This window comes from Dermochelys coriacea, chromosome 24, assembly GCF_009764565.3.
Source record: "Dermochelys coriacea isolate rDerCor1 chromosome 24, rDerCor1.pri.v4, whole genome shotgun sequence".
NCBI lineage: Eukaryota > Metazoa > Chordata > Testudines > Dermochelyidae > Dermochelys > Dermochelys coriacea.
This window is the reverse complement of record NC_050091.1, coordinates 2423201-2436500: the sequence shown is the minus strand read 5'-3', so window position 1 is coordinate 2436500 and position 13300 is coordinate 2423201. Positions and strand designations below refer to the sequence as shown.

The following is a 13300-nucleotide window of genomic DNA, read 5'->3' as shown; positions in this document are numbered from 1 at the left end:
CATCGGAGCACACACTTGCAGATGAATTAATGCAGAGTACAAAAAATGTATTTTCAGGGTTACAGTACAAGCAAGAACCAATCACCCGCTCCAAAATTATGCTTTTCACACAAGATGATCTGCTTTCTATCGTGAAGCTGCTGACTTTGAAAATCACGTCCCTTTTTCAACCAAGTGACTTATTTTAGCCAGTTCAACATCAGATAGCACAAAGCACAATAGGAGCATAAGACTAAGCTGCAAAACCATTGGATCATAAACCTACACTAATATGTAACAAGTGGCAGACACCGATAGGCCTGATTTACAGAGCTGATGAACACCCACAGTCTGCAAGTAGAGTTGTAGGTATCATTGTCCATTAGATCAGTACGGAATCTCTATCTTGTCATTTCCTGATTGTGTCTCATTCCATGGATCGTTCTTTTGGGTTTAACATGGCCCACAATTTCCATAGCCGGACCCGGAATATCTTCCTCCAGAAATGCTACGATATGACTTCCTGCTATAACCACATGAGCCCCCAGAACCATATGACCCTCCATAACCACCCCCATAACCACCCCAGGCTCCACTCCCATAACCACCATTGTAACCTCCCCCATAAACAACACCGTTACCTCCCCAGTAACCACCACCATTGTAACCTCCCCCATAACCACCACCATAAGTAACCCCAGAACCGATTGAGCCTCTGAAACCTCCACCAGAACTATATGGGACTCCAGCTCTTGCGGGCAAATTTGGTAAGGTTGTTCCCACAATGCTGTCTTGAGGGCAAGTAGCAAGAGTTGGTCCTGGGAATCTCACAACAACTGGTGGCGCATAAACTACTGCACTCGAATCTCCACATGATGTGACACACGGCTCGTTGCGGACGTCAATACATGGGCGTGGGCATATATCATAATAGCAATCCTGGGGTGGGCAGTAAGACATCTTCTGTGATGGAGTGAGTCCTGAAAAACACAGGAGGGAGTAAAGAAAACATGAGACACAACTGATACTGGAAAAAGAGATTCAGGCTTTGAGTTTTAGAGTAATGGGGGCTAGGTAGGTAGATAAGTTTTGTTGAAGGCCACATATCTGCTCCCGTTTCTTCCTTCTATTTCTTCGCACCCATTCCCTTTAGGCTTCAAACACACACCGAAAAATAAAAACAAAAAAAAATCCCAGCAGTTTCAAAACAAATTAACTTTTCACTTCTTCATGCAACCATTAAGCTGCACAACACCCTGTGAAGTCAGTGAGAGCTACTTTTAATTCAAAGCTGCTATTTCAGCTTCTACCAGCTAAAGATCGGGATCAAACATTACAAGTTCAACCCTTAAGCCTTTACGTTTTGCCATAGTGGGTCAGCTCATGGTCCAACTCATCCAATGTCCTCGACGTGGCCCATTATGGAGGAAACTGCTCATAAGGAGAATTTCTTCTTAGCATCACTAAACTAGGGGCTAGATTTGCCCTGAAGGGAAATTCATTTAAAGCACTTCCAACCTCTCAAACTTATCCAGATCTTGATCATCCACTAAACTAAAAAGAACAATCAAGTTGCTGTTCCATTGTTACATTTCAAAAGTTATCTCCAGTATTCTATGGAAACTATAGGATCAGATCATCCTCTCATGCAAATACCTGTGAGTCCAGTGAAGTCAGCTGACAGTCTGGCAATTCTATTTATCTATAAAGAGTCAGAATAAAGCTGTCCATTCCTAAAGTAGTTTAAGGCTGAGAGTTTTCAGAATTGTGTAATGGATTTACATGCGCTACCCTATTATATTTATTGCAAATCGGTGTCCCAATCCCATATGTGGATTTGAAAATCCCAGCATGATATTTTTAAAGTCTGCCACTGCCAAGGCCTGCAACTGACTAGTTACAGAGAGTCTCTTTTGGGAAGAAAAACTACTGCCATTAATATTGCTAAAATCACACAGTATTGGTGAAGGTTCAATCCATAGTTAAAACTAACACTAAAGCAACAACTAGAGTAATTTGAATTCAATAATACACTTACCCAGTTCACCAAGGGGATGAAGTCAAGAGAAGTGGATAGAACAACCCAGAGTTGCAAGCACTTTTATATGCTTTCTTAACCAATGGGAAGGATAGGAGACACCCTTTCAATAACCAACCAACCAAAGTGTTTTCTTGCGTGCATTACCACTGACCAAACAAAATGTTTTCTTGCTTTATATGATCATTATTATTAGCCTCTAATTATTTTAATGCCTTTGCCATGGCTCATCAATTACTCAGTTCCCAATCCCACATATGGAAGATATGCGTATTACATCCTGAAGTTTCTTTAATCTGAAAGCGTTATGGGCAACATACCTTCCTGTTATCATCCCACTGATCTCCTTGGTGTTGACAGAGGTATAAATCCAGTTCCATTGCATTACTTCTTCAATGAATAACTTCAAAATATGAAGGTGTATCAATATTACAATCTGCTGTGATGTACGGGATTCCATGTTGTTCTTGAAATGCTGACTAGTATCTAATTAGTGGCAAGGTGGATTCACCCTTCTGTATTCTTAGTGGGGTGGGAGATATTATTCTGCATGTCTAGCATTCTTGCCCGTACTGGTAGACTGGGTATTTCAGCCAACACCCTTTGCAATTGCATGAATGTCTCTCCAATCAGTTCAATGGTGTTGGAATCAGGCCTTCTGGGTTACAATACTGTGCTGGACATATGACCAGGACAATAGCACAAACTGATAAATTAAATGGTAATAAGTCACCAGGACCAGATGGTGTTCACCCAAAAGTTCAGAAGGAACTCATATATTAAATTGGAGAATTGCTAACGGTGGTAACTAGCCTATTGCTTAAATCAGCCTCTCTATGAGATGACTGGCAGATAACTAATGTGACGCCAATATTGAGAAAAGTCTCCTAAATTCAGTATCAGCTATATTGGTTGCAACTTGGTAAAGATCAGAATGATCAGCCACATCATAGAGTGGGGCAGAATCAATATGACTTTGTGAAGAGAAATCATCTCTTACCAATCATTAGAATTCTTTGAGTTGGTCAACAAATACGTGGAGAAGGATGTTCCAGAGGAGAATGTATACTTGGACTTTCAGAAAGTCTTTGACAAGCTCCTGCACTGAAAGCCCTTAAGTAAACTAAGCAGTTATGGGATAAGAGGGAAGATCCTCTCATGAATCAGTAACTGGTTAAAACATAGGGAGGAAAAGGGTAGGAAGAAAATGTTCAGTTTTCAAAGTGGAAAGAGGTAAATAGCTGGCTTCTTCAAGGATCTGTACTGGAACTAGTGCTGTTCAACTTACTCATAAATGAAAAAGGGGGTATACTGTGAGTTGGCAAAGTTTGCAGACCACACAAAATTACTCCAGATAGTTAAGTTGAAGCATAGTGCAAAGAGTTACAAAGGGATCTTACAAAACTGGGTGACTGGCAAGAAAATGGCAGATGAAATTGCATATTGGAAAAGGCAAAGTAATGCACATTGAAAAACATCATCCCAACTCTACATACATAATAATGGGGTTTAAGTTAGCTGTTACGCCTCAGGAATTAGATTTCAAACTCACTGCAGGAAGGTCTCTGAAAATATCTGCTCAATGTCCAGCAGCAGTCAAAAGCGCTAAGAGAATGTTAGGAAGACAGAAAAACATTGTAATGCCACTGTATAAATCTATGGTGTACCACTCCTGGCATACTGCATGCGGTTCTGGTCACCCCATCTCAAAAAAGATACAAGTCCAGAGAAGGGCAACACGAATGATTAAGGGTATAAAACAGCTTCCATATGAGGCAAGATTAAAATGACTAAGAGTGTTCAACTTGGAAAAGAGAGGACTGAGGGGGAACGTGACAGAGGTCTACAAAATCTTGTATCATGTAATGGAAATGCATAAGGAAGTGCTTTTACCCATTCACATAACACGTGAACCAGGGATCACCAAAGAAATTAACAGGCAGCAAGTTTAAAACAAACATGAGGAAGTAATTTTTCATACAACACACAGTCAATCTGTACAACTTGTTCCCAGGGGACAAGGCCAAAATGATAACTGGATTCAAAAAAGAATTAGGCCCATAGAAGATAAGTCTATCTATGCCTAGTTACCCAGTTGGTCAGGAAGGCAACGCCATGTTCTGGGTGTTCCTGAACCTCTGACGACTAGAAGCTGGGACTGGATGACAAATTGCCCATTTCTGTTCCCTCTTGCTGAAGCATCTGGCACCGACCACTGTTGGAAGATAGGATACTGGGCTAGATGGACCATTGTTCTAACCCTGCAGGGCATTCTTATATTCATGACTTATGCACAATGTGTTAAATGACTTTTTATTTCAATTTTCACCAGAAAGGTTAGTAATGATAAGAGGTCTAATGTAGTGAACGCCAGTGAAAATGAAGTAGGATCAGAGGCTAAAATAAGGAAAGAACAAGGTAAAAACAATTAGACAAATCAGATGTCTTCAAGTTACCAGGGCCTGATGAAATACATGTTTGAATACTCAAGGAGCTGACTGAGGTGATATCGGAGTCATTCGGGATCATTGGAGAAGAGAAAGAAAAATGATTAAAGGTCTAGAAAACATGACCTAAGAGGGAACATTGCAGAAATTGGGTTTGTATACTCTGGAGAGGAGAAGACTGAGAGGGGACATGATAACAGTTTTCAAGCACATAAAATGTTGTTAGTAGAAGGATGGAGATCTCAAGAGCAGGTTAGATAAACACCTGTCAGGGATGGTCTAGATAAAACTTAGTCCTGCCATGAGTGCAGGGGACTGGACTACATGACCTCCTAAGGTCCCTTCCAGTCCTACATTTCTGTGATTCTAGGATGGAGCGGACATTTTCAGAAAACTCCCCACAATAATTCCAAGATCTTTCTTGAGTGGCAACAACTAAATTAGACCCCATCATTCTTAGTGTATAATTGAGATTATATTTTCCAATCTGTATTACTTTGCATTTGTCGACTTGAAATCATACTACCATTTTCTTGCCCAGTCTTCCAGTTTTGTAAGATTTCTTTGTAACTCTTTTCAGTATGCACTTCACTTAACTATCGTAAGTATTTTGTGTGGTCTGCAGACTTTGCCGATTCAAAGTTTAGCTCTTTTTCCAGATCATTTATGAATACATTAAAGAGCACTGGTCTCTGTACAGCTCCTTGAGGGAGCCCACTGTTTACCTCTTTCCACTTTGAAAACTAAAAGTTTCCTGTCTACCCCTTTCCCATTATATATTAACTGGTTACTGATCCATGAGAGAACTTTCCCTTTTACCCCATAACTGCTTAGTTTGTTTAAGAGCATTTGGTGCGGAAGCTTGTCAAAGACTTTCTGAAACTCCAAGTCCCCATTCTCCACTGGATAACCCTCGTCCATATATTTGTTGACTGACTCAAAGAATTCTAATTATTAGTAAGCCATGACTTCTCTTCACAAAAGCCATATAGACTCTTAACCCAGAATATCATGTTCCTCTATATGGCTGAGAATACTGATCTTTACTATAGTTTCAAACAAGTTACCTTGTACTGAACTTAAGAACCATTTTTAAAAATCGGCATCACATTAGATATCCGTCAATCATCTGATAGAGAGGCTGCTGTAAGCGATAGACTTCTTACCACAGTTAGTACTTAGGCAACTTCATATTTGAGTTCCTTCTGAACTCTTGGGTGAATACCATCTGGCCCTGGTGACTTATTACCATTTAATTTATCAGTTTGTGCCATTGCCTGGTCATGTGTCCACCACAGTATTGTAACCCAAAAGGCTTGGTTCCAAGGCCATTGAACTGATTGGAGAGACATTCATGCACTTCAAAAGGCTGTTGGCTCAAACATACATGGTATAGCTAAGGGTGGGAATACTAAGCATGCAGAATAATGTCTCCCACCCTAGAAGGATTTAGAAGGGTGAACTCCACCTTGTCACTAATTAGATACTAGTCGGGATTTAATGAAATAACATGGAATCCTGTATGTCACAACAGATTGTAATCTTGATACACCTCTGAGTCATCCTCTTATTTTGAAGTTTTTCAATGGAGTACTAATGAAATGGAACTGGATTTATATCTGTGTCAACACCAAGGAGATCAGAGGGATAATATCAGGGAGGTATCTTGCCCATAAAGATTTAAGATGAAATGTTCATGTCATCTATGTGGAACTGAGAACTGAGTAATTGATTAATCACGATCAAGATTATTGTACTTATTAGAGGTGTTACCCATCGAGAAAAACACTTTGTTTTGTTACCAATAAGTTCTTAGTACAGAAAGGGTGTCACCTAGCCTTCTCATTGGCTAAGAAGGCATACAAAAGTGCTCGCCAGGCTGGGTTCTTCTATCCCTCTCTCTTGACTTCATCCCCTTGGTGAACTGGGTAAGTCTATTGAATTCAAACTACTTTAGTTGTTGGTTTAGAGATAGTTTAACTATGGACTGAACCTGCACCAACAGTCTGTAATATTAGCCATATTGAGGAGGTTAGTTCTTTCTTTCCAAAAGAGGCTCTCTGGAACTAGTCCATTGTAGGCCTTGGTGGATGCCGACTTTAAAAATATCATGCTAGGAAAACAAATGGAACTGGGACACCCATTCCCAATAATTATACTAAGGTAGGCTATGTAAATCCATTACACAATTCTGAAAAATTGCAGCCTTAAACAACTTAAACGACCCAACATAGATAAGTAAGATTGCCAGACCTTAAGCTGACTCCAATGGATTCAGATGTATTTGCATGAGGGGATGATCTGATCCTGCTGTTTCCATAAAACCCTGGAGATCAGTTTTAAAATATAACAATTGAAATGCAACCTGATTGTTCTTTTTTAGTTTAGTAGATGATCCAGATCAAGGTAAGTTTGAGAAGTTGGAAGTGCTAAATGTGAATTCCTCTTCAGGGCAATTCTAGTGTCTTCGTTAGTAATGTTAGGAAGAAATTCTCCTTATGAGCAGTTTCTTCAATAACGCGCCATTACAGGGCTCCTATAATTTCCTCGGAAAGGGGTGGTGCTGCACAACATTAGAGACAGGGTACTGGATGAGTTCAACCACTGAGCTTACCAGTATCGCAAAATGTAAAGTGTTATTGGTGCAACTTGTAATCTTCAATCCAGATCTGTACCTGGTGTAAGTTGAAATAAGACCTTTGAACTAAAGGTAGCTATGATGACTTAGATCAGATCAGGGTTCTAGCCCCACTTTTGAGCTCAGTTAACAAGGCTACCCACATTCTTAATAGTGTCTCTGCACTTCTTTCTGGTAAAACTTTCCAAACGATTTGAAAATTCCAGGCATCCATAAGGGAAATAGTTTCAACTGTGGGTTTAATAATTAGACTCTATGTTTTTTAACTCATTCCTCCTGGGCTGGTGAGAACAGAAGGTCCTGTGGTCAGGGCAGAGGACAAGGACTCAGTTAATCTGCATTAGGTTTCTGCATTTGATTTCCTGTGTGATGGCGGGCAAGTCCGATAGGACAAGCTTCTCAAACAGCTCAGCACTCAGACAGTGTAGCTGCATTGAAAGCTGGCACTCTAATTTCCTGAAGCTACATCAACAAAGAGACGTAAGCATCTAAGGTCCTCTCTAGCCAATGAAGTCCAACAATAAGGTGACACTGATGTCTTCCAAACTGCTAACACTGCAGGCACCTAAATTCTCTCAACATCTAAGTTTCTATTTGTGAACATGCACAAAACCACCAATGTCCTGATTCTCCCATGGTGCTCAGTGTCTTGGCCCCAGAGGGAATTTCCGCCTGATCTCTCCTATGGCTCATAGTGCATTAGGTTGCCTCAGGGCACACCTACCAGTTCAAGACGCACCACAGATACAATTGAAGGTGACCACATCAGGGCTTTGGTGGGCTAGTAGCATGGGAGTGATCTAGAATATCTGATAGACCAGTGGTTAGAGCACTGTGCTCAGATTTAGGAGACCTGTTTTCAGAATCTCACTCTGTCAAAGTCAGAGCAGCAACTTGACCCCAGATCTGACACCTCCCAGGTGAGCTCCTTATCCCTGGTCTTACTCTTTGTTTGTTGTAAAGTGCCTGTCACAATGGGGCCCTAGTCTCAGTTGCAGCAATTAGGAGCTATTGGAATTTCCTAATGATCAATTCTATCACAAATAGCCACGAGGAAGGCCTAAATTCTGCTTCCAACTCATCCAATGACTCACCAATGATGGTGAGCAAGTCACTTGCATCTATCCTCTGTGCTGTTAATATTGTTTCCCAGCGAAAATAACCACTCACTTCACTTGTGTGTTGTGCAGCTTTATGCTTGCATGGAGAAGTGAAAAGGTAACTTCTCATGAAATAGCTTGGAATTGCTTTAGTTTATTTTTGTTTCTGAAGCCTAAGGGGCAAAGGGTTCAGAGGAATAGAAGGAAGAAACAGGAGCAGATATGTGGCCTTCAACAAAACTTATCTACCTACCTAGCCCCCATTACTCTAAAACTCAATGCCTGAATCTCTTTTTCCACTATCAGTTCTATCTTACATTTTCCTCCCTCCTGTGTTTTTCAGGATTCTCTCCATCACAGAAGATGTCTTACTCTTATTGCCCACCCCAGGATTGCTATCCTGATATAGTCCCACGCCCATGTATTGACGTCCGCAACGAGCCGTGTGTCACATCATGTGGAGACTCGAGTGCAGTGGTCTATGCGCCACCAGTTGTTGTGAGATTCCCAGGACCAACTCTCGCTACTTGCCCTCAAGACAGCATTGTGGGAACAACCTTACCATATTTGCCCGCAAGACCTGGAATCTCATATGGTTCTGGTGGAGATTTCAGAGGCTCAATCGGTTCTGGCGGTAGTTATGGTGGTGGTTATGGGGGAGATTATGGTGGTGGTTACGGGGGAGGTAACATTGTTGTTTATGGGGGAGGAGCCAGGGGTGGTTATGGGGGTGGTTATGGAGGCTCATATGGTTATGGGGGCTCATGTGGTTATAGCAGGAAGTCATATCGTACCATTTCTGGGGGAGGATATTCTGGGTCCAGCTATGGAAATTGTGGGCCATGTTAAACCCAGAAGAACGATCCATGGAATGAGAAACAATCAGGAAATGACAAGATAGAGATTCCGCACTGATCTGATTGACAATGATGCCTACAACTCTACTTGCATCATGTCTATAAATCAGGCCTATCTCTGTCTTCCACTTTTTACATATTAGTGTAGGTTTACGATGTAATGGTTTTACAGCTTTGTCTTCTGCTCCTATTGTGCTTTGTGCTATTTGATGTTGAACTGGCTAAAACAAGTCACTTGGTTGAAAAAGGGACGTGATTTTCAAAATCAGCAGCTTCAAGACAGAAAGCACAACATCTTGTGTGAAAAGCAACACTTTGGAGCGGATGATTGGTTCTTGCTCGTACCGTAACCCTGAAAATACATTCTTTGTACTCTGCATTAATTCATTCTGCAAGTGTGTGCTCCGCTGCTCATTCTCATTAAAAATTATTCTGCATCATAGCATTGGCCTTCTGGTTTTACATTCTTCTCCCTTCGTTCTATCCAAAGCAATTTGGATGAAATTCACCACAGTGTAGATGCTCCGTATCTGCTCCCCTGCACTACAACCCTCCACCTCAAGGGAATAACTAAGCAGCAACTGGTTAATTGCATGGTGCTGACCATCTGCCCATTGGAGATATTCCGCCTTGTTCCAAAAGTCTCAGAAGGGAATCAGAATATATTTCCCTGCTCTAAATATTACATATAATTGTAAAAAGAAAAGGAGTACTTGTGGCACCTTAGATACTAACAAATTTATTAGAGCATAAGCTTTCGTGAGCTACAGCTCACTTCATCGGATGCTCTAATAAATTTGTTAGTCTCTAAGGTGCCACAAGTACTCCTTTTCTTTTTGCGAACACAGACTAACACGGCTGCTACTCTGAAACATATAATTGTAGAATCCTTGAACTATAGGGCTGGAAGGAATCTTGGGATGTCACCTAGTCCAGACACCTCTACAGACGCTGGGCCTGACCTGACTGGTCTTTGTCAAACCTCTCCTGATAAACTGTCAGTGATTTACAACTTCCTGTGAAAGCCTGAAATCAATGCTTTACAATCATTATAGTTAGAAAGTTATGGCTAATATCTAACTTGTATCTACCGTCACGCAGATGAAGCCACGTACATCTCATCTTATCTTTAGCAGACATGCAGAATAATTGATCACCATGCTCTTTAAAGTATGCTACGCATACTTGAAAGTGTTATCCAGTTCCCCATCAGTCTGCTTTTCTTAACACTAACCAGGACCAGTGCTTTCAATTTTTCCTCAGACGTCAGGTTTCTAAAACTTTTGTCATTTTTGTAGCTCTCCTCTGGACTCTCTCCAGTTTGTCCACATCTTCCCTATTGAAGTATGATCCCCAAACTGGAGACAAAACTCCAACTTAGGCCTCACCAGTGCCTATCCGAGTGTGACAATTTCCTTCCCAATCTTCATACTTTGTAGTTGCCTTTATTTCATTTCATTTTAATTATATGAGATGAAGTCTCCATTTAATGAAGCTCATTTTGAATTCTTCTCCTGTCTGACAAAGTGCTTGCAACCTCTCTCAGCTTGGTGTCCTCTGCAAATATTATCAATGAATTGTCCACGCCATTATTCAAGTTATTAGAGAATATACTGAAGAGTAAAAGACCCAGGATAACCTCCTCTGGGTACCGCCCTATGAATAGCATTCTAGGTTGACGTGGTTGGGGTAAATGTTTCCCAAATTTGCTTATAAGAATATCAGGGGTGACTGTCGAATACTTTCCGAATATCAAGATATAGATTGGTCTCTAAAATAATAAAATCATAACCCTTAAGAGAATATGAGTGAAAGGATTTTTAATTGAAAATTAATTTTTCTTCAACTGACACCTACTTACTATACTAGAAACACTTGGCTTGTTTCATGCCCGAAATTTTTAAGTCTCTGTTCCTGCAAAATGTACTCACAGAAGAACTGAAAACTAAGAATTTCAAAAGTGCATGGTCCTCGATCAATTGTTCTGAATGTCCGCTGAAGATAAGATGAGATGTAATTGGCTTAATCTGCCTGATGGGAGATACAGGTTAGACACTGGACATAACTTTCTAACTATGATGATTGTAAAGTATTGATTTCAGGCTCTCATGGGAAGTTGTGGAATCTCCATCATTGACGGTTTATAAGGAGAAGTTCGACAAAGACCAATCAGGTCAGGTCCTGCATCCGCACAGGGGGCTGGACTAGCTGACATCCCAAAGTTCCTTCCAGCGCTATATTTTCAGGATTCTATGATTTTATATCATATTTAGAGCAGGGAAATACATTCTAATTCCCTTCTGAGACTTTTGGAACAAGGGGGAATATCTCCCCTGTGCAGATGGCCAGCACCATGCTATTGACCAGTTAATGCACTTTGCTGCTTAGTTATTCCCTTGAGGTGGAGGGTTGTAGTGCAGCGGGCAGGTACTGAGCATCTGCACTGGGGTGAATTTAACACACATTGCTTTAGGTAGAAAGAAAGGAGGAGAAAGTAAAAAAAGAAGGCCAATACTATGATGCAGAATAATTTTTAATGGGAATGAGCATTGGAGCACACACTTGCAGATGAATTAATGCAGAGTACAAAAAATGTATTTTCAGGGTTACAGTACAAGCAAGAACCAATCACCCGCTCCAAAATTATGCTTTTCACACAAGATGATCTGCTTTCTATCGTGAAGCTGCTGACTTTGAAAATCAAGTCCCTTTTTCAACCAAGTGACTTATTTTAGCCAGTTCAACATCAGATAGCACAAAGCACAATAGGAGCATAAGACTAAGCTGCAAAACCATTGGATCATAAACCTACACTAATATGTAACAAGTGGCAGACACCGATAGGCCTGATTTACAGAGCTGATGAACACCCACAGTCTGCAAGTAGAGTTGTAGGTATCATTGTCCATTAGATCAGTACGGAATCTCTATCTTGTCATTTCCTGATTGTGTCTCATTCCATGGATCGTTCTTTTGGGTTTAACATGGCCCACAATTTCCATAGCCAGACCCGGAATATCTTCCTCCAGAAATGCTACGATATGACTTCCTGCTATAACCACATGAGCCCCCAGAACCATATGACCCTCCATAACCACCCCCATAACCACCCCAGGCTCCACTCCCATAACCACCATTGTAACCTCCCCCATAAACAACACCGTTACCTCCCCAGTAACCACCACCATTGTAACCTCCCCCATAACCACCACCATAAGTAACCCCAGAACCGATTGAGCCTCTGAAACCTCCACCAGAACTATATGGGACTCCAGCTCTTGCGGGCAAATTTGGTAAGGTTGTTCCCACAATGCTGTCTTGAGGGCAAGTAGCAAGAGTTGGTCCTGGGAATCTCACAACAACTGGTGGCGCATAAACTACTGCACTCGAATCTCCACATGATGTGACACATGGCTCGTTGCGGACGTCAATACATGGGCGTGGGCATATATCATAATAGCAATCCTGGGGTGGGCAGTAAGACATCTTCTGTGATGGAGTGAGTCCTGAAAAACACAGGAGGGAGTAAAGAAAACATGAGACACAACTGATACTGGAAAAAGAGATTCAGGCTTTGAGTTTTAGAGTAATGGGGGCTAGGTAGGTAGATAAGTTTTGTTGAAGGCCACATATCTGCTCCCATTTCTTCCTTCTATTTCTTCGCACCCATTCCCTTTAGGCTTCAAACACACACCAAAAAATAAAAACAAAAAAAAAATCCCAGCAATTTCAAAACAAATTAACTTTTCACTTCTTCATGCAACCATTAAGCTGCACAACACCCTGTGAAGTCAGTGAGAGCTACTTTTAATTCAAAGCTGCTATTTCAGCTTCTACCAGCTAAAGATCGGGATCGAACATTACAAGTTCAACCCTTAAGACTTTACGTTTTGCCATAGTGGGTCAGCTCATGGTCCAACTCATCCAATGTCCTCGACGTGGCCCATTATGGAGGAAACTGCTCATAAGGAGAATTTCTTCTTAGCATCACTAAACTAGGGGCTAGATTTGCCCTGAAGGGAAATTCATTTAAAGCACTTCCAACCTCTCAAACTTATCTAGATCTTGATCATCCACTAAACTAAAAAGAACAATCAAGTTGCTGTTCCATTGTTACATTTCAAAAGTTATCTCCAGTATTCTATGGAAACTATAGGATCAGATCATCCTCTCATGCAAATACCTGTGAGTCCAGTGAAGTCAGCTGACAGTCTGGCAATTCTATTTATCTATAAAGAGTC

General features: G+C 41.1%; 3 protein-coding genes across 3 annotated transcripts; 1 reads left to right on the top strand and 2 right to left on the bottom strand.

The window, feature by feature from the left end:
• Positions 1–175: 175 nt before the first annotated feature.
• LOC119847925 (scale keratin-like) lies at positions 176–1355 on the bottom strand. Its single transcript, XM_038383165.2, has one exon. It carries the CDS (start codon positions 937–939, stop codon positions 433–435), a length of 507 nt encoding a protein of 168 aa, XP_038239093.1. The 5' UTR covers positions 940–1355; the 3' UTR covers positions 176–432.
• Positions 1356–8557: 7202 nt separating this feature from the next.
• LOC119848029 (scale keratin-like) lies at positions 8558–9067 on the top strand. The gene has a single exon (XM_038383388.2). The coding sequence runs from the start codon at positions 8566–8568 to the stop codon at positions 9049–9051; it is 486 nt and encodes a 161-aa protein (XP_038239316.1). The 5' UTR covers positions 8558–8565; the 3' UTR covers positions 9052–9067.
• A 2971-nt stretch (positions 9068–12038) lies between these two features.
• On the bottom strand, positions 12039–12623 carry LOC119847921 (scale keratin-like). Its single transcript, XM_038383160.2, has one exon. It carries the CDS (start codon positions 12543–12545, stop codon positions 12039–12041), a length of 507 nt encoding a protein of 168 aa, XP_038239088.1. The 5' UTR covers positions 12546–12623.
• Positions 12624–13300: the final 677 nt, after the last annotated feature.

Coding starts and splice junctions, on each gene's coding strand:
- LOC119847925 (XM_038383165.2), bottom strand. CDS start 939: ATGTCTTACTGCCCACCCCAGGATTGCTATTATGATATATGCCCACGC.
- LOC119848029 (XM_038383388.2), top strand. CDS start 8,566: ATGTCTTACTCTTATTGCCCACCCCAGGATTGCTATCCTGATATAGTC.
- LOC119847921 (XM_038383160.2), bottom strand. CDS start 12,545: ATGTCTTACTGCCCACCCCAGGATTGCTATTATGATATATGCCCACGC.